This window comes from Musca vetustissima, unplaced genomic scaffold (assembly GCF_032173495.1).
Source record: "Musca vetustissima isolate MV318-11 ecotype Yass unplaced genomic scaffold, APGP_CSIRO_Mvet_v1 utg84657, whole genome shotgun sequence".
Classification (NCBI taxonomy): Eukaryota; Metazoa; Arthropoda; class Insecta; order Diptera; family Muscidae; genus Musca; species Musca vetustissima.
The window spans coordinates 66,754-90,506 of NW_026872574.1; the positions used below are offsets into that span (position 1 = coordinate 66,754).

General features: G+C 33.8%; 1 protein-coding gene across 1 annotated transcript in view; it reads right to left on the bottom strand.

Annotated features, from left to right (window-relative positions):
• LOC133329973 (potassium voltage-gated channel protein Shaker-like) overlaps positions 1-15,211 on the bottom strand; it is a gene marked incomplete at both ends in the record, with an annotated part of 81,938 nt that extends 66,727 nt beyond the window's left edge. The window contains one exon of the mRNA XM_061538468.1: positions 15,012-15,211. Within this exon, the coding sequence (XP_061394452.1) occupies positions 15,012-15,211 (200 nt within the window). The remainder of the gene's footprint in view (positions 1-15,011) is intronic.
• Positions 15,212-23,753: the final 8,542 nt, after the last annotated feature.

Here is a 23,753-nt window from a genome sequence, read left to right on the forward strand (position 1 = left end):
AGTATTTGACCGTAACCGTCAAGCCAATAATTACTTTCGGTTTTCAGAAGGTGGGAGGTCTTCATCCTCTGAAAGCCCTCATATAAACGGTCCATCTCATCTCTGCTTTCAGTCCATCCATCCAAAATCTGATGATCATTCAAATTGTCAGAATTGAAGCATTTTAAAGGCGAAATCCTCATTTTCCAATTGCTTTATTTGTAATTTTAAATGTCAGGGTCTCTGAGGATAACAGGTTTTCTAGCAGTTCATTTTAATATAGATATTTCGAGAGAGATATATATCTATTTTCGAACCATAGATAGGATAGAAATGATAGAATACCTTTTGACCGCATATTGTCAATGTTGGTATTCATTCCTACGTATGGTTCCCATCACCGAATGAAGCTTAGATGCTTAGAAAAAACATTACAATGCGAACATTTTTGATGTCGTCGGTATCAGGTCATTTTATCAGAGAATTGCGACTTTTGCAAAGTGTATTTTTTCACGTTGATGTATTTCCAAATGAAAATAATAAAATTTTTGAAGAACATTTTGAAGGATTTTTTTTAATATTATTTTAGAGAGTGGATTTTACAAGAAAGATATGCCAAATTCCGTGAAAATCGAAAGATATATAGGATCTTTGGTGCACCATTTACATTAAATCGGATGAAAATATATATGTGAGCTATATCTAGATCTCAACCGATTTTTTCCCAATTTCAATAGGGTTTGTCCTTGGGCCAAATAAATTAGCTGTGTCAAATTTCATCCAATTCGAATCATAAATGCGACCTATACTTTGTTTACAATTTAACATGGACAGACAGACGGACATGGATAAATCGACTCAGAAAGTGATTCTATGCATATTATCAAAAGGAACCATGTGTCTATCTCATTTCCTTTTGGCTGTTACAAACATATGCTCAAACACATAATACCCTGTACCACATTGTGCTGATTGTTCCTTTTGGCTGTTACAAACATATGCTCAAACACATAATACCCTGTACCACATTGTGCTGAAGGGTATAAAAGGAAAGCATAAGGCTCTCTCCATACTTCTATGCTGGTAGTAGTCAAATATGTCAGAACAAAAATGTGAAGGCAAATATCAATTAGTTGACTTATATGAAAGTTCACTCATTCTTCAAATATCACCGAAATGTCTGAAAATTTAATTATTTTATTTTTTTTTATAAAAATAAAAACAAATTAAAATATCAATAATATCATACCTAGTCAATATTTTAGACATATACTCATTTTTTCTATATCTTTCTTTGTCATCTCTGTATTTTACAATCACCGATTGATTGTAAGCGTCATTGAACTTTGTCTCACATTACATTGTCGTCATTGTGCGTCATCCAATGTCAATAAATCTAAACCACACACAAAAACAAAATCAATGTCCTTACCGCGCTGCTGCCATTGTTTATTCGTTTATAATTGTGTGTATGACAAACAATTGATATAAGTAATTTTCATATGGTGCTGCCACCTCTATAAAAACTGAAAGGCCATCTGATATGCTATTAAAAATATAATCGATAATAAATGTAACAATGTATATAAAATACGAAATATTTTGTAAATATAATTCATTACGTGTAGTAGTGAAAGCCAGAGGAAAATAAATTTTAAGGTAATATTTTTATTATTATAATATTTTAGTTGTAGTAACAAGATTATTAACATTTAACACGGTATAGTGTCAAATCTTGTCAAAACCATGATATCAGCATATTAAATTTTTTTCAATGTGTTTTGGCTATGTTTTAAGATCATGTATTTGATAAGTAAAAAAATAAATTACAGCTCTTAAAACTACTCTGTATTGTAAGAAATCGTTCGAGCTCCTATCATCTTTCTGCCAATTTGAGGCTATTTACAACAATGTCTGGCCATATACAATTTTGCTGATCATTTCTAACAAAAAACTAAAAAAGAAATATAATTGTTTAAAAAAAAATAACAATGTTGACAACTACAACATCCTAACTACCACAGGCATTACGATCAAGTGCAGGAGCAGTATCCATATTTAGGCTACAACAAAGCAACAATAAAGCATAGAAGCTGGATGACGACAATGGTTATGCTGACGATGTCAATGTATATGTGGAGGACAAAAGTCAAGTGACATTTACATTTGTAATCACAAAATTGTTAACAATGGCAAAAGTGTATCATTGTAGTGACCATAGTGTGGATGATAATGACTTTCAGATATTCAAAAGAGTTGATGGGGACAACATCTGGGGGTCAAAGTACAAAGATTTAAAGACTATCTGGGGACATATTTTGTATGTGGGTTATTATGCATTTTTGGGGTGTTACAGCCAGGGAAATCGATATATCACACTTTTAATATATACCGAAAATAAGGTTAGAGAGGCTAAAAATAAAGAAATCCATTGAAAATATTTTTATATATAGGAAAATACATTATTTTTATTTTAACATGCTTCGGAATGTCCGATTTGGGCCTAATATGCACCGTTTCGTTGTATGATTAAATGCCATTTTAAAGTTAACTTCATAATGCCTCTCTCATAGAAGTCCTGCTCTCTATTTGCAAAAAACTCTAGTAGTTGATTTTCACAATCCTCCCTAGATACCAATTTTTTATCATTAAAGAAATTTTGCAATGCAAGAAAAATATGATAATCGCTTGGTGCCAAATCCGGACTGTATGGCGGATTCATTAAAACTTTCCAACCAAGCTCTCGAAGTTTCTGGCAAGTCACTGTAGATGTGTGTGGCCTAGCGTTGTCCTGGTGGTACATGACACTTCTCCTGTTGGCCAATACTGGCCGTTTCTAGTCAATTGTTATCTTCAAATGGTCCAATTGTACAGTAGAGATTAACATTTAGCGTTTGGCCATATGGAAGCAACTTATAATAAAAACTCTCCTTCCAGTCCCACCAAATGTATAGCAGAACCTTCCTGGTCGTTACTCCTGGGATGCTTCACCGTTTGAGGTGCTTTACCCTCTTTGACCGCCATCGTTTTTGCACATGGTTATCGTGTGTGATCCATTTTTCATTTCCAGCCATCATCCGTTTAAGAAATGGGTCTATCGCATTCCGTTTGGCCAAGGCTTCGCAGTAGGAAATTTGATCCATCCTTTTTTTTTTTTTGGTGTGACACGCACACATCGAGCTTCTTTCTGAATCCAGCTTTTAGCTCCAGGACAAGTTTTCGACTGCTAACATTGCCGGTCAGCTTCGATCATTTCTTCAACTTTATCGACATTATCATAATGGTTTTCTTTTTCCCCAACCTAATATATTAATTAATTAAGAAATGAGAACTTTCTTAAGTTCGAACGGATCCTCACTTTTGGGCCATCAATGGAAATAGGTCTAAGACCTAGAACATATTGAAAATGATGCGTGTTCTCCGATTACTCTGACGCAACAAATAATAATTGGGAAATTTCAAAAAATAGAGATAGAGAGGCTAGAAGTTATGTGTATCTAGACCTAATTTATTACGCTATGCCAAATTTCGTATCAATCGGAAAATGTATAGGGGCTTTGGTACACCTTTTACTTGAAATCGGGCGAAAATATATATGGGAGCTATATTTAAATCTGAACCGATTTTCTGGAAACTTGACACACACCATTCTAGAACTAATTAAGTACACTGTGCCTAATTTCGTGCATATCGGAAGATATATAGATACTTTGGTACACCATTTACTTTAAATAGGACGAAAATATATAGGAGCTATATCTAAATCGGAACCGATATTCACAACACTTATCGCACGTCATTCTAGACCTAATTTATTGCGCTATGTCAAATTTCATCCAAATCGAAAAATGTACAGGGACTTTGGTACATCATTTACGTTAAATCGGACGAAACCGATTTTTTCGAAACTTAACACACGTCATTGTAGACTCAATTCAGTACGCCATGCCAAATCGAAATATATATAGGGTCTTTTGTACACCATTTACATAAAATCGGACGAAAATATATATGGGAGCAATATCTAAATCTGAACCGACTTTTCCCAATTGGGTCAAATACATGAGATGTGCCAAATTTCATCCAATTCGGATCATAAATGCGACCTGTACTTTGTTTACAATTTAACATCAACAGACGGACGAACATGGATAAATCAACTCAGAAAGTGATTCTATACATATTCTCAAAAGGAAGCATGTCTCTATCCCGTTTTCTTTTGCCTGTTACAAACATATGCACAAAGACATAATACCCTGTACCACAGTGTGGTGAAGGGTATAAATATTCAGATTAGGATAACTCGAACTTTATGTATTTTAGGTAGATGGTGTCTTTGGCAGTATCACTTATAATAATGGGAGGAATATTTTTGTCGAATACGTTAACCCTAATTCGACACACTGAAGTGGTATTTTCCTCCATCATATGACCGAGTGTCACATATTCCTCCAAAACATTATCATATATGGACTTGAATTCCGGTTTTGTGCACAATGACATCTCATTTACCAAAAATTGTCGACAAGCTCTTGTTCTTGAAAACCCCAAATTGTTTCCATCAGCAAACTGTGGCTTAAAAGGCAAAGAAACCACGTATCTTCCGTCGGATAATCTCTTGGTGGTTTTCTTATAGACCTCCTCATAATATTCGTCCTTAGCGCTGTATTCTGGGATTTTAGGCGACTCTTCTAAATTCCAAAATTTGTCGAAAATCTTATCCACCGCTACAGCCGTACAAAAAGAGACACAAGTCGTAAAAGTCCCAAGGTTTGCATTCCAAATTGGACCTGTTAAAACCCAACCAAAAATAGTTTCTTGTGCCACTAGAGAACCTAAAACATTTCGTTGCACACCATTCAGTAAAATTTCAGAATAAATCTCACCTACTATCAAATGATCGACCTGATCACTTTTAGAAAATTTTGGGTCGGCTAAGGGCACAATTCGTAAAGAAAACGTGTCAGGAATGTCTAAAGTATACGTAGGAAGTTTTCCAGTTAATTTTGGTAAAACCAAAAAATAAATAAAAGGAGAAATAATAAATAAATGAAATCCAAAAATATTATAATATTTTTTTTTAGAAATTTCCAGTTTTGGAAATTTTTCTTATCACTCAACTTTTAGGCCGATTTTTATGGATGACACTACCCTGATGCGATTCCTTATGATATTTATTTGTTTATAAAATCAGTTCCCTGATGTGGATGATATATTAAGAAACATCTCGTTTAAACATATCACACTTTTCATTACTCTTCTAAACAATTAATTCAATACTTTTTTTCTTAAAATAAAATCTTTATGCCACTTCGAGTGCCATTGATCAGTAATGATGTCAATAATCATTTCACCCAAGCTGGCAAGCAAAAATAAAATAAAAAAAGACAAAAACAACACAATGACAATAATGAAGTTGACAACAATTGATGATTATTATATACATACATACACACATATGTATATACAGTAAGCGTTAATGAAGACAAGGGTGATTGGTGTCATTGGTTCCGTTGACTTTGTATGTGCGTGCGGGTGTGTGTGTGTGGATAGCATTACACCTCATTTCATTCGCTATTTTTTTCTCTCTGTTGCAAAGGTTATTGTCATCATCAGCAGCAGCAGCAGCAGCAGCAGCCAAAGCAATAGCGATGCCATTCTGTGTGGTATTGTATTTTCTTCTCCTACATTTTCAATGTTCTTGGTCGTCGTCATATTCACTTTGTTTTTTTTATGTCTTCTTACTTTCCCTTTCTTTTGTTGTTGCCAATTGTGTGCTTTATATTTACACAAACTGCTATTTCTGTTTGTTTCGTTACGCTCTGCGATGGTTTAGCGGTCGACATTGTGTGTTTCTTTTTTACCCCGTATTATTTGCTGGTCGAGTTTGACGTCATAGCTGTGAGGTGTTGTGTGTGAGAGAGTGTGTGTCAGCGTACTTGTTTGACGATGCTACAGAGTAAACAACAAAGTTGCCTTTAGTCACCTACATATATTTCTATGTGTGCTTGACTTCTATGACGCTCACAAGTTTTTTTGTTACCTCGGTGTGTATGTAGTTCAAAAGTGTAACTTAGAAGCACTGTTATGAAAATATATATGGAACCTATATCAAAATTCGATTTGAACAACACTTAATCTAGGGTCAAATATAAATCTAAATCGGTTGACAAAATATATATCAGTTTTGCCTCAATTTGGTACGTTGTTTTGAGGCCAAATCGTACTTTATACGGTAGCCTTTTTGGAATCGGAAATAGTTTGGTTCTTGTTTAGGGAGTCAAATTTCCAAAGGAAAAAACCCAAAGTGTAAACATTATATATATACACATGCAGTTAGTTCTGATCCCCTTTTTTGTGTTATTTTGTAGACCAGTAATGGTGTGTATGTAGATGTATGTGTATTTTTTTTAAGCTCTGACTATACGCGGATTTTAAAATATTTTTTTTTCAAGCTGTGATTAAAGGTGGATAATATTTTTCAAAGAGCTTAGCCGAAATTTTTTAAATTCATTCCTATGAATAAGGGTATTATGTCTTTGTGCATATGTTTGTAACAGGCACAAGGAAACGAGATAGACACATGATTCCTTTTGAGAATATGCATAGAATCACTTTCTAAGTCGATTTATGCATCTCCGTCCGTTCGTCTGTCTGTCCATATTAAATTGTGAACAAAGTACAGGTCGCATTTATATTTGGCCCAAGGATGAACCGTATTGAAATTGGGAAAAATCGGTTCAGATTTAGATATAGCTCCCATATATTTTCGTCCAATTAATGTAAACGGTCTCTATATATCTTCCGATTTGTACGGAATTTGGCACAGCTTAATGAATTAGGTCTAGAATGATGTGTGTTAAGTTTCCTGAAAATCGGTTCAGATTTAGATATAGCACCCATATGTATTTTCGTCCGATTTAATGTAAATGGTATACCGAGGTCCCTATATATCTTTCGATTTGCACGAAATTTGGCACAGCGTAATGAATTAGGTTTCGAGTAATGTGTGTTAAGTTTCCTGAAAATCGGTTCAGATTTAGATATAGTTCCTGTATATATTTTCGTCCGATTTAATGTAAATGGCATACCAAAGTCCCTATATATCTTTCGATTTGCACAAATGTTGGCATAGCGTACTGAATAAAGTCTAGAATGATGTGTGTTAAGTTTCCTGAAAATCGGTTCAGATTTAGATATAGCTCCCATATATATTTTCGTCCGATTTTATGTAAATGGTGTACCAAAGTCCCTATATACCTTTCGATTTGCACGAAGTTTGGCCTAGCGTAATGAATTAGGTCTAGAATGATGTGTGTTAAGTTTCGTTCGATTTTAAGTAAAAGGTGCACAAAAGACCCAAAGTTAGGCCGTTGGCTGAAACATTATGCACAACGTACTAAAATAAATATTGCCTAATGTTAGCCAAGTTTTGTATGAATCAGTTCCGATTTAGATATATCTCCCATATATAATTTCCGATTTTAATTAAATGGTACACCCAAGACCCAACGTTAGGCCGATTGACATCAAATTTTGCACACCATACTGAAGTTAATATAACCTATCATGTGGAAAGTTTTGTTGAAATCGGTTAAAATTTGGATAGAGTTACCACATATATTTTCTCCCGATTTTAAGTAAATGATGCACCACGATCTCAAAATGTGGCCGATTTGGATGAAATCGGTTTAGACTTCGATATAGCTTTTATACATATTTTCGTCCGATTTTAAGTAAATGGTGCACCAAACTCCTCCTGGTATATCAGATATTTATCCAAATAATCAACGAGTGTCCGATTGATATTTGCTTTAAATTGATATACTTTGTCCCATTGTAAGAAGCAACTCTATAACTGACCGAATAAAAAATTTAGTATAGGTTGCAGAATGACATGTTTATGGATCCAATTTCATGTTAATGGTCCTTCAAAAATGTGACGTCTGTTAGGATTCATCTGTTGAATATACCCAAAGTGGTGAAGGGTATCATATGGTCGGTCCCGTCCTACTTTACTACTTTCCTTACTGGTTTATATTATATTTTTTCCAAGCTCTGAATACGCATGGATTTTTCAAATAATATTTTTCCAACTCTTTTTAATTTTTTTCCTAGCTTCGCCTCTGGGATTTTCAAAACAGTATTTTTTCCATCTCATTTTAAAAAATATATATTTTCTAGATCTGCATTTTTACTTTTGCTACGTTCTGAATCTAAGCATGGATTTTTCACCAAATTCACAACCTTTTTTATATTTTCTTTCTACTTTATAAACACAATATTCCAATTATATAGTTCATTTTTTACTTTTGGTATTGAAACCCCAAAAAATTATAACACCATATATAAAATACTAATACCATAGACAGACGACAGCCTTAATTTGCATTAAAAATGGTTTAATTTGAATTAATATTTACCCCTGACAGACGAGAGTTTCTGCATTTACGAAACAGTTTTTTGCTTCAAAACAATTGTTTGTCTGTGTGTAGGATGAATTTTTTTTACATTTGTTTCGATATTTTTCGGGATTACATCTTTAGGAAATCGATACATGACATAAAGGATGAATATCAACTATGATCTTAGCAAAACAGCTCCCATTTTAAAAAATGGTTGAAATTTTGCCTTCATTTCCTATTTTTATTTTCATAAATATAAATAAATTTGACAAGAAACAATTAATTTTCGACAGCATTGCCATATTGAAATTGCCTAATTCAGTATAAATTCAGTTTGATTTTGTGCATAAACAACACATAAAAATTAGGATAATGTTCAAGTTAATTTGAATTAAGGCTGTTAATGCAAATTAAGGCTGTCGTCTGTCTAGGCTATAATACTCAAATCCTTTTAGTATTTCCTTTTCCATTTACATTAACAATGCAACAAAACACAAAAAAACAAACACTATTTACACTATTATCTTTTCAATCGCATAAACGGTGATAGTTTAATTGCTTTGAATAATCACAACAAATAATTTTACCATACAACAAAAAACAAAAGCAACAAAAACTAATCGGTTCAGCGACTTTCAAACAACCATGACTTTAACCCCCAAATAAAACCCGAAAGCTCCCACTATGCCCTATTCACCCCCTCCCTAGCACACAACTACCACAATCCATTTAATGCCATGACATGGCATTGCAATCAACCGCTATTAACACCACACTCACATTCACAAACAAATAAACCCAACGAAACCAAACTACCAATGTAATTGTGGCGAAAAAAAGCAAATGACAAAAGGCAGTGAAATGGAAACAAATAATATATATAAATAACCACGAGTATTATTCTGACACACAGCATTGTAAAAATTGTATTTATTCTAAAAAAAAGTGAAATAAAAAATTGGAAAAGGAGCGGGGAAAAAACCAGCAAGAAAAGCAAACAATTTACCCACACCCACCCCCACTCACCGAACCATTACCCCTAAAAGCAATTTCAATTTTAGTTCATGTCACTAAGGGCAAATTCATATGTCTAAATGAATAAAATAGCAACAACAAGTGTAAATATGTATGTTCTCCACCTCCTCACCTCTACTTTCCCTCCCTTCCATAAAGCAGCAAATTCCTCTTCAATAATAGACAATTGTAGAATATTTCTGTCTTTTTTATGTATATTTATTGTATGTAAATAAGTAAGTGCAGAAATGTATATATGTATGTGTACAAATAAAATGTAACTCATCATATACATACATAACTAGCTAACATTGTTGTCTAAAAAATATTGGAATATAGCCAAAACCGTTTGAGGAGATGGGGATGATAGGTTAACAAGCTTGTCACAAGCAAAGGGTTATGGGAAAAGCAACTACAACAACAAATATTTGTTATGCTCTAAATCACAGCATACAGTTGGGGGAAGGAGGAAGGTAGATTTAAGGGTAGGTATGGGTGTTGCAAACAAATTTTCCAAGCTTAGGAATCCGTTGATATTTTAAAAAATATTTTTTCCCAAGCTTGACTAAACGTGGCTTTTATACCCTTCACCACACTGTGGTACAGGGTATTATGTCTTTGTGCATATGTTTGTTACAGGCAAAAGGAAACGAGATAGACACATGGTTCCTTTTGAGAGTATGTATAGAATCATTTTCTGAGACGATTTATGCATGTCCGTTAGTCCGTCCGTCCGTCTGTTGATGTTAAATTGTAAACAAAGTACAGGTCGCATTTATGATCCGAATTGGGTGAAATTTGGCACAGCTCACTTATTTGGTCCAAGGACGAATCCTATTGAAATTGAAGAAAATCGGTTCAGATTTAGATATAGCTCCCGTATATAGTTTCGTCCGATTTAAGGTAAATGGGGCACCAAAGTCCCTATAAATCTTTCGATTTGCATGAAATTTGGTATAGGATACTGAATTAGGCCCAGAATGATGTGTGCTAAGTTTCGTGAAAATCGGTTCAGATTTAGATATAGCTCCCATATATAGTTTTGTCCGGTTTTATGTAAATGGTGCACCAAAGTCCCTATATATCTTTCGATTTGCACGAAATTTGGCACAGCGTAATTAATTCTATATAGAATGATGTGTGTTAAGTTTCCTGAAAATCGGTACAGATTTAGATATATCTCTTTAATGTAAATGGTACACCAAAGTCCCTGTATATCTTTCGATTTGCATGAAATTTGGCACAGCGTAATGAATTAGGTATAGAATGATGAGTGTTAAGTTTCCTGAAAATCGGTTCAGATTTAGATATAGCTCCCATATATAGTTTCGTCCGATTTAAGGTAAATGGGGCACCAAAGTCCTTAAATATCTTTCGATTTGCACGAAATTTGGCACAGCGTAATGAATTAGGCCTAGAATGATGTGTGTTAAGTTTCCTGAAAATCGGTTCAGATTTAGATATAGCTCCCGTATATAGTTTCGTCCGATTTAAGGTAAATGGGGCACCAATGTTCCTATAAATCTTTCGATTTGCACGAAATTTGGCACAGCGTAACGAATTAGGTCTATAATGATGTGTGTTAAGTTTCCTGAAAATCGGTTCAGATTTAGATATAGCGCACATATATATTTTCGTCCGGTTTAAGGTAAATGGGGCACCAAAGTCCCTAAATATCTTTCGATTTGCACGAAATTTGGCACAGCGTAATGAATTAGGTATAGAATGATATGTGTTAAGTTTTCTGAAAATGGGTTCAGACTTAGATATAGCTCCCATATATATTTTCGCCCGATTTAATGTAAATGGTGACTAAACGTGGATTTTTTATATAATATTGTTTCTCAAGCTCCTTTCTAAGCGTGGATTTTTTAAATAATATTTTCCCCAAGCTCCCTTCTAAGCGTGGATTTTTTAAATAATAATTTCCCCAAGCTCCCTTCTAAGCGTGGATTTTTTAAATATTTTCCCCAAGCTACCTTCTAAGCGTGGAATTTTTAAATAATATTTTCCCAAAGCTTCCTTCTAAGCGTGGATTTTTTAAATATTTTCCCCAAGCTCCCTTCTAAGCGTGGATTTTTTAAATAATATTTTCCCCAAGCTCCCTTCTAAGCATGGATTTTTAAATAATATTTTTCCAAGCTTAACTAAGCGTGGATTTTTAAAATAATATTTTTTTCCAAACTTGACTATTTTGTTCATGTTCTGTTATCATTCCAATTATCTTAAATTCGAAGCCTATCCCCTATCTTCACATCCTCTTTCTCCTCTAAGAACGCTGAAAACAATGAACACAAGTGTCATGTTAGTTAACGCAAATACCATGACAATACATACATACAGATAACATGTACAAGAATATAGATCACATTGTTGTACATAGTTGCAAATATCCATGCACTTCAAACACACACAAACACTCTCACACAATTGAATGAAATCGCTATTGTTAAAGACATAAAAGGATGGGAATATGTGTGTTTGTGAGTCTTTCTGTGTGTATCAACATACATATTTCAAAATGTTAAACATTTTATTTGATTTAATCTTGAAAAACTGTTGAAGGAATGGTAAGGGTATTATTTGAACAAGCAAAATACAAAGGCTGAGTCTGCCTTTGTACATACATATAAATATTTGCGAAGTGATTGAAAAACGTTTTTTTTTTTTTTGGTAGATGTTCGTATGATTTGACAGCAAAATCGAAGATAATTGATTTTTTAGAGAATTTGAGAAAAATGAATAGACAGGGATTAAAAAAAAATAAAATAATTTAATTTAATAATAAATTAAATACATTTTGATGGCCACGTTCTGTGTGAATTTTTTTATATTGTTTTGAAAGACCAGCTATATGCGGATTGAGACAACTCTTTTCCGGAAATACTTCTTTAGACCTCAATAAAAAAATAGTTTATCAGTTAGGTTTTGAATTTTAAAAGAAAAATATTTTTCAAAGGCGATTTTTTAAAAATCATTTTCTTGTAGTGCAACGTGGGAGTAGTTTTTTATTTTTTTTCTTGAATTTTTAAAAAAATATTATTCTGATGGATCACTTAAGCGTGAATATACCCTTCACATCTATGTTGTCAGGGTATTATAGCTTTGTGCTATAGACCCACCCTTTAAGTATACCGATCGTCATATCTCGACTAGCTGAGTCGATCAGACATGTGTGGCCGTCCTTCTGTCCGTCCGTCTGTCCATTATAACTTGTAAACACGATACATGCCACATTTATGGACCAATCTTCACGAAATTTTGCACGTAGGATGATGATCTTGCCAATGAAGACCCCTATTGTTTTCGGTAAAGATATTAATATTTAGGGGATGAAATGGACCAAATACTTAATTTTTGTCGGTTTTTCTGGTCGCTACAGAGGCCGCAGGCCGAACATCGCGAACATTTACATGGAGAAGGGGATCGGCTCATAAGCATGCCAATTTTTATAAAGATCGGTCAATATTTAGCGGGTCAAATGACAAAATGTATTCTATAGCGTATATATTTACTCCTGCAGGACATAGACCCGAGATCCTGGTATGGTCAAGGACAACGCATCTAATTGTAGTTGATGATCAGATAATAATTTTGGGATAAATTGAACTGAAAACTTATTTTCTTTGTGTTTTTTTCGAGTCGATCTATAGGCCACAATAAAAACCCGAACATCACAACACAAGCCACAATGAAGGGAATCTTAACAAGTAATTATAAGGGCTGTACTGAATATTATTTTTTATGATTTGGATTGGATTTTTTAAAATGATTTTTTTCTAAATGACCAAAATGGCGTAGTTTTTTTAAAAAAACATTTTTCTGAAGAATAATTTAGTGGATTTTTTAGAAGTATATTTTTCTAAAGAACAATTTAGGCGAGTATTTTTATAAATATGTTTTTAAAGGGCCAGTGAAGCGTGGATTAAAAGGTGTATGTCCATAGATATACTGACAGGTACTTGAAATCAAAATATAGGGAAAATACCAAAAAGTGGACCTATACCGACATTTCTACAAACCTATTATGTAAACCATAATACAAATTTCAAAATGGATAATTATACCCTCAGCCTTACGGCTAATGAGGGTGTGTACACTTTGACACGGTGAAAAAGTGCCTCATCGAAATATATTTGTTTTTGACCCCATGTCTCATTGGACAAAATCCGTTTCAGAAAATTTTGATTTCATCCAAATCTTGCCCATCTTACTATTTCTTCCAAATTTAGTTCAAATTCGAAGATGGGGAATACCGGTCCACTCCTTCTGGTACCTCCCACGCAGGGGCTAGGTCTAAATGCGGGTTATAGTTCATTATCGAACCTTACGTTCTAGTTTTTTATCTCGATATCCTCCGCAGGTGAAAAGATTACAACAGAGTCTTAGAACCAAACCCAAAACACAGAACAAATCAGATAACTATTTTAATTTAAAAAATGGGGTTATAATAATTTTTGGTGAAGAGATTTGTTTCCATATACGACTACAAAATACCAAATTGCAGCGAATTCGGTTGAAAAATGCGCTCAAGAACCCCAAAATACCGAAAATTGGGGGTACCATTATATGGGGCTACCCAAAAAATGGACCTATGGTTATATTTTTTTGTGGAGAGATTTGGAACCTAATAAGAACTCAAAATACTAAATTACAGCCAATTCGGTGGAAAAATACGATCAAAACCCCCAAAATACTGAAAATTTGGGGGTGCCGTTATATGGGGAGTACCAGAATAAGTGGACATATATTTATACTTTTTTGTGGAGACATTCAGTACCCAATAATAACCCAATGTACCAAATTTCAGTGAATTCGGTTGAAAAAAGCGCTCAAAAACCCCAAAATACCGAAAATTGGGGGTACCCCTATATGGGGGCTAACCGAAAAAATGTGCCTATGTTCATAATTGTTTGTGGACAGCTTGGAACCTATTAAGAACTCAAAATACTAAATTACAGCCAATTCGGTGGAAAAATACGATCAAGACCCCCAAAATTGGGGGGTACCCTTATATGGGAGCTATGCCTAAACATGGACCGATATATCCTATCTTCGAACTTGACCTGCCTGCAGACAAAAGACAGCCCTATACAAAATTTTAGCACCCTATATCAATTCCTTCAGAAGATAGCGTGATTACAACAGACGGACAGACGGACGGACAAGTCTAGATCGTCTTAAAAATTTACCCTGATCAAGAAAAAATATACTTTATAGGGTCGGAATGAATATTTCGATGAGTTACAAACGGAATGACAAAATTAATATACCCTCCATACTATGGTGGACGGTATAAACAAATCTGAAGAACCAGGCGTGGATTTCTTAAGAATTATTTTTCGGATGTACCACATAGGCGTGGATTAAAAAAATCTGAAGAACCACATGGGCGTGGATTTGAAAAAAATTCTGAAGAACTACTTAGGCGCAGTTTAATTTTTTTTAATTAAATTTTTTAAAAATTATTTTTCAAATGTACCACTTAGTCGTGGATTTTTTAATAATTATTTTATTTAATATTTTTCGGTTGTACCACTTTGGGGTGGATTTTTTTAAAAACCTATTTTTATTATCTTACATATAATTACACTTCTCATATAGCTTGCTTACCTATCACGCAGAAGAGGGGGCGATGCTTCAGAAAGATTTTCACCGCTTAATGGTTGTTCCTGTCGTGGCCGCAATACCGGTGTTAGGCCCCATCTTTCGATGAAATCTATGCGAGAAATGGTTGATGATGAACAGGTAGGAGGTATTTGCAGCTTAGCCAATTTTTTGGTTTTATGAAATTTCAATAGGAAAACCAAAATGTTCGTAATTTATTAACAAACGGGGGGTGTCAAGAAGTAATAAAAAAACTACGGCTCCTTTTACACGGCTTCGCTTTACTTCTGCTTAATTTGTGGTGTGGATTTAATCCTTTTGCTTCCTTACGACTATAATACTGAAAGTTCTTCGTGGGGTGGGGTTTTCAAAATGATATAACAGCAATAGAAGTTTTGGCAATTGGGAAATAATTTCCATTGAAAAAAATAGGGGTTTTAGTTTCCTTTTTGTCCAATTGATGATGGTGTACGTAGATCCTTATGAGGCTCGTTATCCTTTAGCTTCTCTGTGGCATAGGTTGTATCAGTAATTATTGTAAATGATATTTGTTGGTTGATATAGGTTGTCTTGTTTTTGTTGTATATTTTTGTAATTATAAACAAATATTTTTTTAAATAAATTTTTAATTTTTTTATAGATTTGTTTTTTTTTGTTAGAAGTAAAAGGTAGGTAAGTTAAAGGTACTTTAATTTATGTTTTGTTTTGATAAGAGAGATATTTTGTAGGTTTTTTTTTTGTTTTTGGGTTGTTGTAAAAATTTTTGTTGAAAGACAAAGAGAAAAAAATATATATGTATTTTGGTTTCTTTGTAGTTGTTGTTGTAGTGTTGTGTACTTTAAAGTTGCTGTTGTTGTTTGGTTTGGTTTCTGCTTCCGGTTTACTTGTAGTAAAAGAGGAGGAGGGGGGCTTGATATTATCTTAAATGCATATTTAATATGTTTGGTTTTTGCGGCGTTTGTTGTTCTTGTTGTTGTTGCGGCTTCCTCTTTTGTTTGGTAAATATGAATTTGTTGTTGTTTTTTCTCAGTTGTTGGTTATTCAGCAATATATCTTTGGCTAAGGCTTAATCCTTTGTTGTTTTAATTTTTTTTTGTTATAGTTGTGGTCGTAACTTTCAGCTATGTTTGGTAGACTATTTCTACCGTTGTTGTTGTTATTTTTTTTTTTAATTTTTTTACCAACACTCAGCTTCTAATTTTTGTTATTTTTGTATTGATTCTAAACATATTTCTATTGTTGTGATTGTTGTTCTATTTTTTATTTTAATTTCATTATAAAAAAAATTGTTATTTGGCAGTTTTGTTATTTTTATTATTTATTTATTTTTGAAATATTGAAAAAATCATTTATTTATTTTTTTTTTTAATATTTTTTGTAATTCTTCTAATACTGGTTGCTCGGTTTTTGTTGTTGTTAAATAAATTTGTATTTTTGTTGTTGTTGGTAGTTCAAATAAATTTTGTAAATATTTATGCAGCTTTCATTTTAAATATAATTATAGTTGATATGGTAACACTGGTAAAAATTTGAAATATTTTATTAGATTTTGTGTGTGGGTATCGTTGGTTTAAATGCTGTTGCAAATAGTCTATGGTGTTGTTAAAAATTTAGGCAAAAGAGATCATTGATAAAAAATCGGAATCCGAAAATTCCAACGGTGTTAGAAAGAGTACATGACTGGCTCTCGTATGAACTAGGATTATTGACATCGCTCTAAAATTAACAAAATGGCGGATCTTTGCAAAAAATATTTTTGGAAAATCGCCGATTTTTGACCACAAACTAAGTTAAAGAATAAGGAAGATCTTCACCGATTGACTTTATCCTAGTTCATATGATAGCTATACACTCACAGAGAAACGTGTAAAAATTTGAAATTGATTGGGTTATTAGTTTTTGAGTTATCGTGCCCGCCATTCGCAAAAGAGAAAAACGCGTTTAAAGTTTGAGAAGCACTTTAGGCGTCACTTGATGCTGACACAATAAATCGGCTATATCTTCAAGAGTTCTTAAGGTTTTCACTTGAAATTTTGTAGGGACATTCTTGAATTAGTGTAGAATCGAATTAATTAAAAAAAAATTTGACCCCGAGAATCGGGGGTCCCCTTCATTGTGTGATCTACATACATATTTAAACCTATATTTTTGTATGCACATACCATTCTGAAATCTATGAAAAATTCCTGGTCAATTGGGTAGACTTCGATTCTTTGATATACCATTTGTATAAAACCGAGCAAAATTATGTATTGAGCAACCGTGGTATATTCCAATTTGATACGCTGCAGCACAGTGAGCGGTCCACAATTTTATTTCGTGTATATGGAACAGACGTAGTCTCCTCAGTGAACCATTTACATAAAATCGGGCGAAAATATTTTTTGGAGCATACGTCTATCTGGACCTGACTGAGTACACTGCGCAAAATTTTGCCTCATTCGAACAATTATTGGGAGTTTGGTGCACCATTTACCAAAAAATCGGACGAAACTCAGCAAAACTTCTTAGACACAAAACTGGACTTAATCAGGTACGCTATGCAAAATTACTACTCAATCGGAAAAATATATGAGGCTTGGTGCAATATTTACATAAAATCGGAGCTATATCTAAATATGAACCAATTTTCACGATTCTGAGCACACATCATTCTACACTTAATTCAGTATGCTATGCCAAATTTCGTGCAAATCGAAAGATATATAGGGACTTTGGTGCACCATTTTCATAAAATCGGACGAAAATATATAAGGGACCTATATCTATATCCGGACCGATTTTCACGAAACCTAATACACAACATTCTAGCCTTAACTCTGTACGATATGCCAAACTTCGTCTAAATCGAAACATATATAGGGACTTTGGTGTACCATTTACATAAAATCGGACGAAATCATATATGGGAGCTATATCTAAATCTGAACCGATTTTCACGATACTTAGCACACATCATTCTAGGCTCAATTAGGTGCGCTGTGCCAAATTTCGTTGAAATCGAAATTTATATAGGGACTTTGGTGAACCATTTTCATAAAATTGGACGAATATATCTAAATCTGAACCAATTTTCATGAAACTAGACTTAATTCAGTATGTTATGCCAAATTTCGTGCAAATGCAATGATATATAGCGACTTTGGTTCACCATTTTCATAAAATCGGACGAAAATAGCTATATCCAAATCAGAACCAATTTTCCCAAAGTTTAGAACACATCATTCTAGACTTGATTCAGTATTCTATGCCAAATTTCGTGCAAATTGAAAGATATATAGGGACTTTGGAGCACCATTTACATTAAATCCGACGAACATATATATAGAAGCTATATCTAAATCTGAACCGATTTTCACAAAACTTAGCACAAATCATTCTAGACTCAATTAAGTGCGCTGTGCCAAATTTCGAAAGATATATATGGGGACTTTGGTGCACCATTTACATAAAATCGGACGAAAATATATAAGGGACCTATATCTAAATCTGGACCGATTTTCACAAAACTTAGCACACATCATTCTAGATCCAATTAAGTGCGCTGTGCCAAATTTCGAAAGATATATATGGGGACTTTGGTGCACCATTTACATAAAATCGGACGAAAGTATATATGGGAGCTATATCTAAATCTGGGCCAAACAAATGAGCCGTACAAATTTCATCCAAATCGGATTATAAATGCGACCTGCACTTTGTTTATAATTTAACAGCAACAGACGGACGGACGGATATGCATAAATTGACTCAGAAAGTGACTTCTTAGGCGTATTTATACCCTACAGAACTATGTTGTCAGGGTATTATAGCTTTGTGCAGCCCCAAGAGTTTGTTACGCCGCGAAATATTGGCCCTAACCCACCTTTAAGTATACGGATCGTCATATCTCGACTAGCTGAGTCGATCTAGACATGTGTGTCCGTCCGTCCGTCTGTCCATTATAATTTGTAAAGACGATACAGGCCACAGTTATGGACCAATCTTCACAAAATTTTGCATGTAGGATGGGTTCGGCCCAATGAAGACCCCTATTGGTTTTTGGTAAAGATCGGTTAATATTTGGGGGAATAAATGTACCAAATACTTAATTTTTGTCTCATTTTCTGGTCGCTCCAGACCGCAATTATGGTCCACACATCGTAAATTTTTACATGGTGAAGGTGATCGAGCCAAAGAATAAGCATGACTGTTTTGATAAAGATCGGTCAATATTAGTGGTTCAAATGGACCCTGACTTTTGTGTGAAAAATGACAAAATTTTTATTCCATAGGTCATATATCCCCGAAGGAAATAGACCCGAGGAGTTGATAGTATATCCAAGAGGAGTAGTTGGTCTTTGAATTGATACCAATTTTATTATCGTATGTAGTAGGATAAGGGAGTTACACTTAAATATTTACAGGTGCTTACGAATTCAGATATTATTTGGTAACCCATTGCCCGGAAATATAGCGCTGATCGCTTTGAAATTTTCCATGATGGTCAAGGACAATGCCTATAATTTTCGCTGATGATCAGATAATAATATTGGAATGAAGTGGACCGAAAACGTAATTTTTTGTGTTTTTTCGAGTTGATCTATAGGCCATAACTGAAAGCCGTACATAACCCATGGTAAAGAGAATCTGGACAAGTACAGCCCTCGTCTACTGAATATTAGAAATATTTGTTGACATCTAGTCGGTCTAGAGGGTACAAATATTGCAAAATATTGCCCAAACTCTGAATATAGAACCATAGAAAGTTAGATTTTCGTCGAAGTTGTGTAGGGTATCATATGGTCGGCCCCGTCCGACTATACCGCTCCGCTCACTGGTTTAAAAGTATTTTTCTCAAAGAGTTTTTACACGTCGACTTTTTTAAAAAATATTTTTCTGAAGGACTGAAATCTAAAGGACTACAAAGGCGTAGATTTTTAATAAAATTATTTTCTGAAGGTCTAAAAATATTTATAGACCTTTTGATTTCATTAAAAAATAATTTTTTGAACCCTAAGTGGTTGTTCATTTCCATTAAATCCCTTTTCTTTAAGACGTGTGCCATCGTCGGCGACATTTGCCACAGCTTCGAAATTGCCAAAAATGCACCTTCATCAACCAAAAAAGGGATTGCCAAATTGTGTACCGGAGAAGACGACTAGAAGCAATGCCAAAAGGCTCCTTTGAATAGTGAAAAGAAGTTAATTTCCGTTAGTGAAAGGCAAATAGAAAAGGAAAACACGAAAAAAACAGCGATCCTAATAAACCACAAACACAGAGGAGAGACAGGCAGACACACACACAAAATCTTCAAATATTAAAGGAAGTGAGACGATAACAAAAATATTTGCGACAAATACCTTCAAAAGGAGGCATCGGAGGTAAAAATCTATGTCAAAAGGAAATTATTGTGTCACACGGTAATGAAAATTGAAATGAAATTGAAATCGAAAAACGAGAAGATTTCACTTTTATAAAATGGGGAAAATTTTTATATTTTGTCATTGGCGCTTTGGAGATGAATTAAATTTAACAAGCAAATACTAGCAGAAATAAATACAAATAAATTTTAATTAATATTTCTCTTGTTATTTTTAGAATCTTTTAATTTAGAAATAAAAACCGGAAGTTGTTATAATGGCACACAAAAATGAATTCTCTCTTCTTTTTGTGTGCCTAATAACAACTAGAAGTACCCTTTTCTATTTTTACCCTCTGTTTTATTATTTTTATTCCATTTTTTCCATCTACTTCATTTCACTTTCATTTACGAAAAACGAAACACGAAAAAAAAAACAACGCCAAACAAATACGTTTTTCCATTTCATTTTGAGTTGACTGTTATTGGCCTTTCCCTCTTTGTGTGCTGGTGTGTGTGTCTGTGTGTTAATGTTGACAATTTTGTCGTTTGCCACCGACGATAAAAGGAGCACCAAATAACCATCCAACCAACCAACATTCATACGTATTCTCTTCAATTATGCTTTGCTATTGTCAACCTTGAACAATATTTTGTTGTTGTTGGTGTTGTGTGTGATTGTCGACGAACACCATTGGCACACTCAGGCTCTCTTTACAGAAGTTGCACACACACACACAAATGTAATGGCAAACAAACGTTATATGCGGTAGCTGTGGAGTTGGATGCCAAAAATGTTTCGATTTTTTTTTTTCCTGTTGTTACAGAAATCTAATTATTTTCTCGTTCGTTTTTTGGCCAATTTCCCAACATAAAAAGGAAAATAGAAGACCAACGAAGAAGTAGCAAACGAACATGTGAAACCTAAAAAGGACCTAAAACAATGTGTCTCTGGTCGAACATGTGTAACAAAAAACACATGTACACAAAAACGCAAAAAATCACATTCATTCTCACTTGGAGAGTTTTCTAAGAACAACAAAAATACTTTCACTAATACCAATATTAAACATATTCTCAATTATATTCCCACTTTTTAAAAAAAGCAATAACTAAAATAATTTTTTTCATTTGCAAGATATATGTAAGATATTTTTGTTGGTAGAATTAATGGTATGAATTAATAAAAAATAAGACATTCACAGTACTTTATATTCGAAGTTGGAACCGGTACGATGGAATCTTGCTAACTTATTTCTGAAATTAAACAATTTTTCTGTGCACTTTGTTCTAACCTGGGTTAAGGAATACAAATCTTTTTAACACTGAATTTAAGCATTTATGGGGAATATCAATTCTTCGTCCAAATTAAAATGAATCAATCCAATATATAATAATTTTCTATTGAAACTTTGGTTTTGTTTTACAAAAATAATTGTTTTAGCTCTTCAATGGCAGTTAAGTGTTGATTAGAATTTGATAATAGGGCAATAGTGGAACCACAGTTTTGGCGGGTTATTATTAATTATTTTAACATTGTAGACTAAACCGTACTGATTGAATTTTGGTTTCCACAATATAACCTTGAACCCATGATTCATATGCAGTGATGTCCTTTAGTTCCAACCCTGTTTTTCGACCATCGTTTCTCAACAAGTTAATGCGTTTTTCGCGAAATAGTGTTTTATACGATGGGTGGGCAAGAAAACTGAAAAACTATTACTCCAATCGGTTCCAAATTTTAACACGTTACACTATACCTACATAGCTATCGTATGAACAAAGATAAATGTAATCAGTCTACATCTTCATTATTTTTTAGCCTGGATTTTGTCCGAAAATATGCCATTATACGAGATTCGTAATTTTGACAATTTTCGAGTGAAGACAATTATCCAAGGTTTCTAATTGTGTTGGAATTTTGAGATTCTCATGTTCCAGTGATCGGCAGTCATTTTCTTTAATTACAGCAAGTAAAAAATTGTCAGTCGGTGTCATCGGAAGATATATACCGAAATTGCACACAGGTTTTATTATTCGCTGTATATAAGGTATATTTATATATCAATAAGGTTTCAAATTTAGTGTTAATCAAATCGATTATTCAATTCGCTTCCAATAAAATGTACAAGCTTATAAAATATTGATCCTTTGTGGGGGAGGTACCCGAAAAAAAGGACCGATGGGGCCCAGCTACGTTCGGACTTGATCTAGGATTGGTGAAGATATTAACATATGCAATGCATGGACCAAATCGGATATTCCCTTTGTGGAGGAGGTATTAGAAGTAATAGGCCGATAAGTCACATCTTCCAACATTATACAGGATGAAGGTGCCAGAGGGTGTGAAACGATATTCCCCATCTTCGAACATGATTTAAATTTGGACGAAATATTACGATGTGCAAATTTTGGATGACAACGGTACGTCCTTCGAGATCTATAGCGCAAACCAATCAACAAGAAAGGCAGGTGAACGGACGGACATTTTTAAATCAACTCCAAATTGCCTGAGACGGATTTGTTCGAAAGACACATAGCTCCCACATATACTTTCGTCCGATTTTGTGTAAATGGTGCATTGAAGCCCCTATATTTCTTTCGATTTGCACGACATTTTGCACAGCGTACTGAATTGAGTCTAGAGTGATGTGTGTGAAGTTTCGTGAAAATTGGTTCAGATTTCGATATAGCTCCCATATACAGTTTCAACCGATTTTATGTAAATGTTGCACTTAAGTCATTAAATAGTTCTCCGTTAGCGATAGAACTCTGCACAGCGTATTTTTCCACCCAGAGGCAAACACAACTACCTAATTATAGCTGATTTGTTAAAACAATTAAGAAAATCTTTCAGATACTGAATTTTCCATACCGCTATATGGGCTACCGTAAAAAAATTGGCTGATATATCTTATTTTCAATAGCAAAAATCCCAGAAGTAACATTAAAATAAGTTCCGAATTCATAAAAACATAATATTGGTACGTCCGTTTGAATTTCTTTACTTAGATCGCTGTTTTTGACGTTAGATGTCTAAAATGTTGTGTGAACATGTAGTTTGATTAGGCGAACAATAATCAAACAAAAAGCCAATTTCGATTTTTTCTGTAGTTACGTCCGTTTGCATTTATGATGACGATATATCCTCATTAGCCATACAGCTGAGAGTATAAAAAACATACATCTCAGATGCATACATAGGCAATATTTATTTTTAGAATCGATGTACGGTCTTTATAATTTAATATTTGAATATTTGGCCATCAAATGTGAGAAAAATATGTAAGTACAATCTTCATAATATTGAACAATGATCTATTCTATTATATGGAGTTGAATTGCCACTTCGGAGGAATGTCAATCGATCTTAAATATTTGAAATTATAATGGGAAGAAAAGAAGTT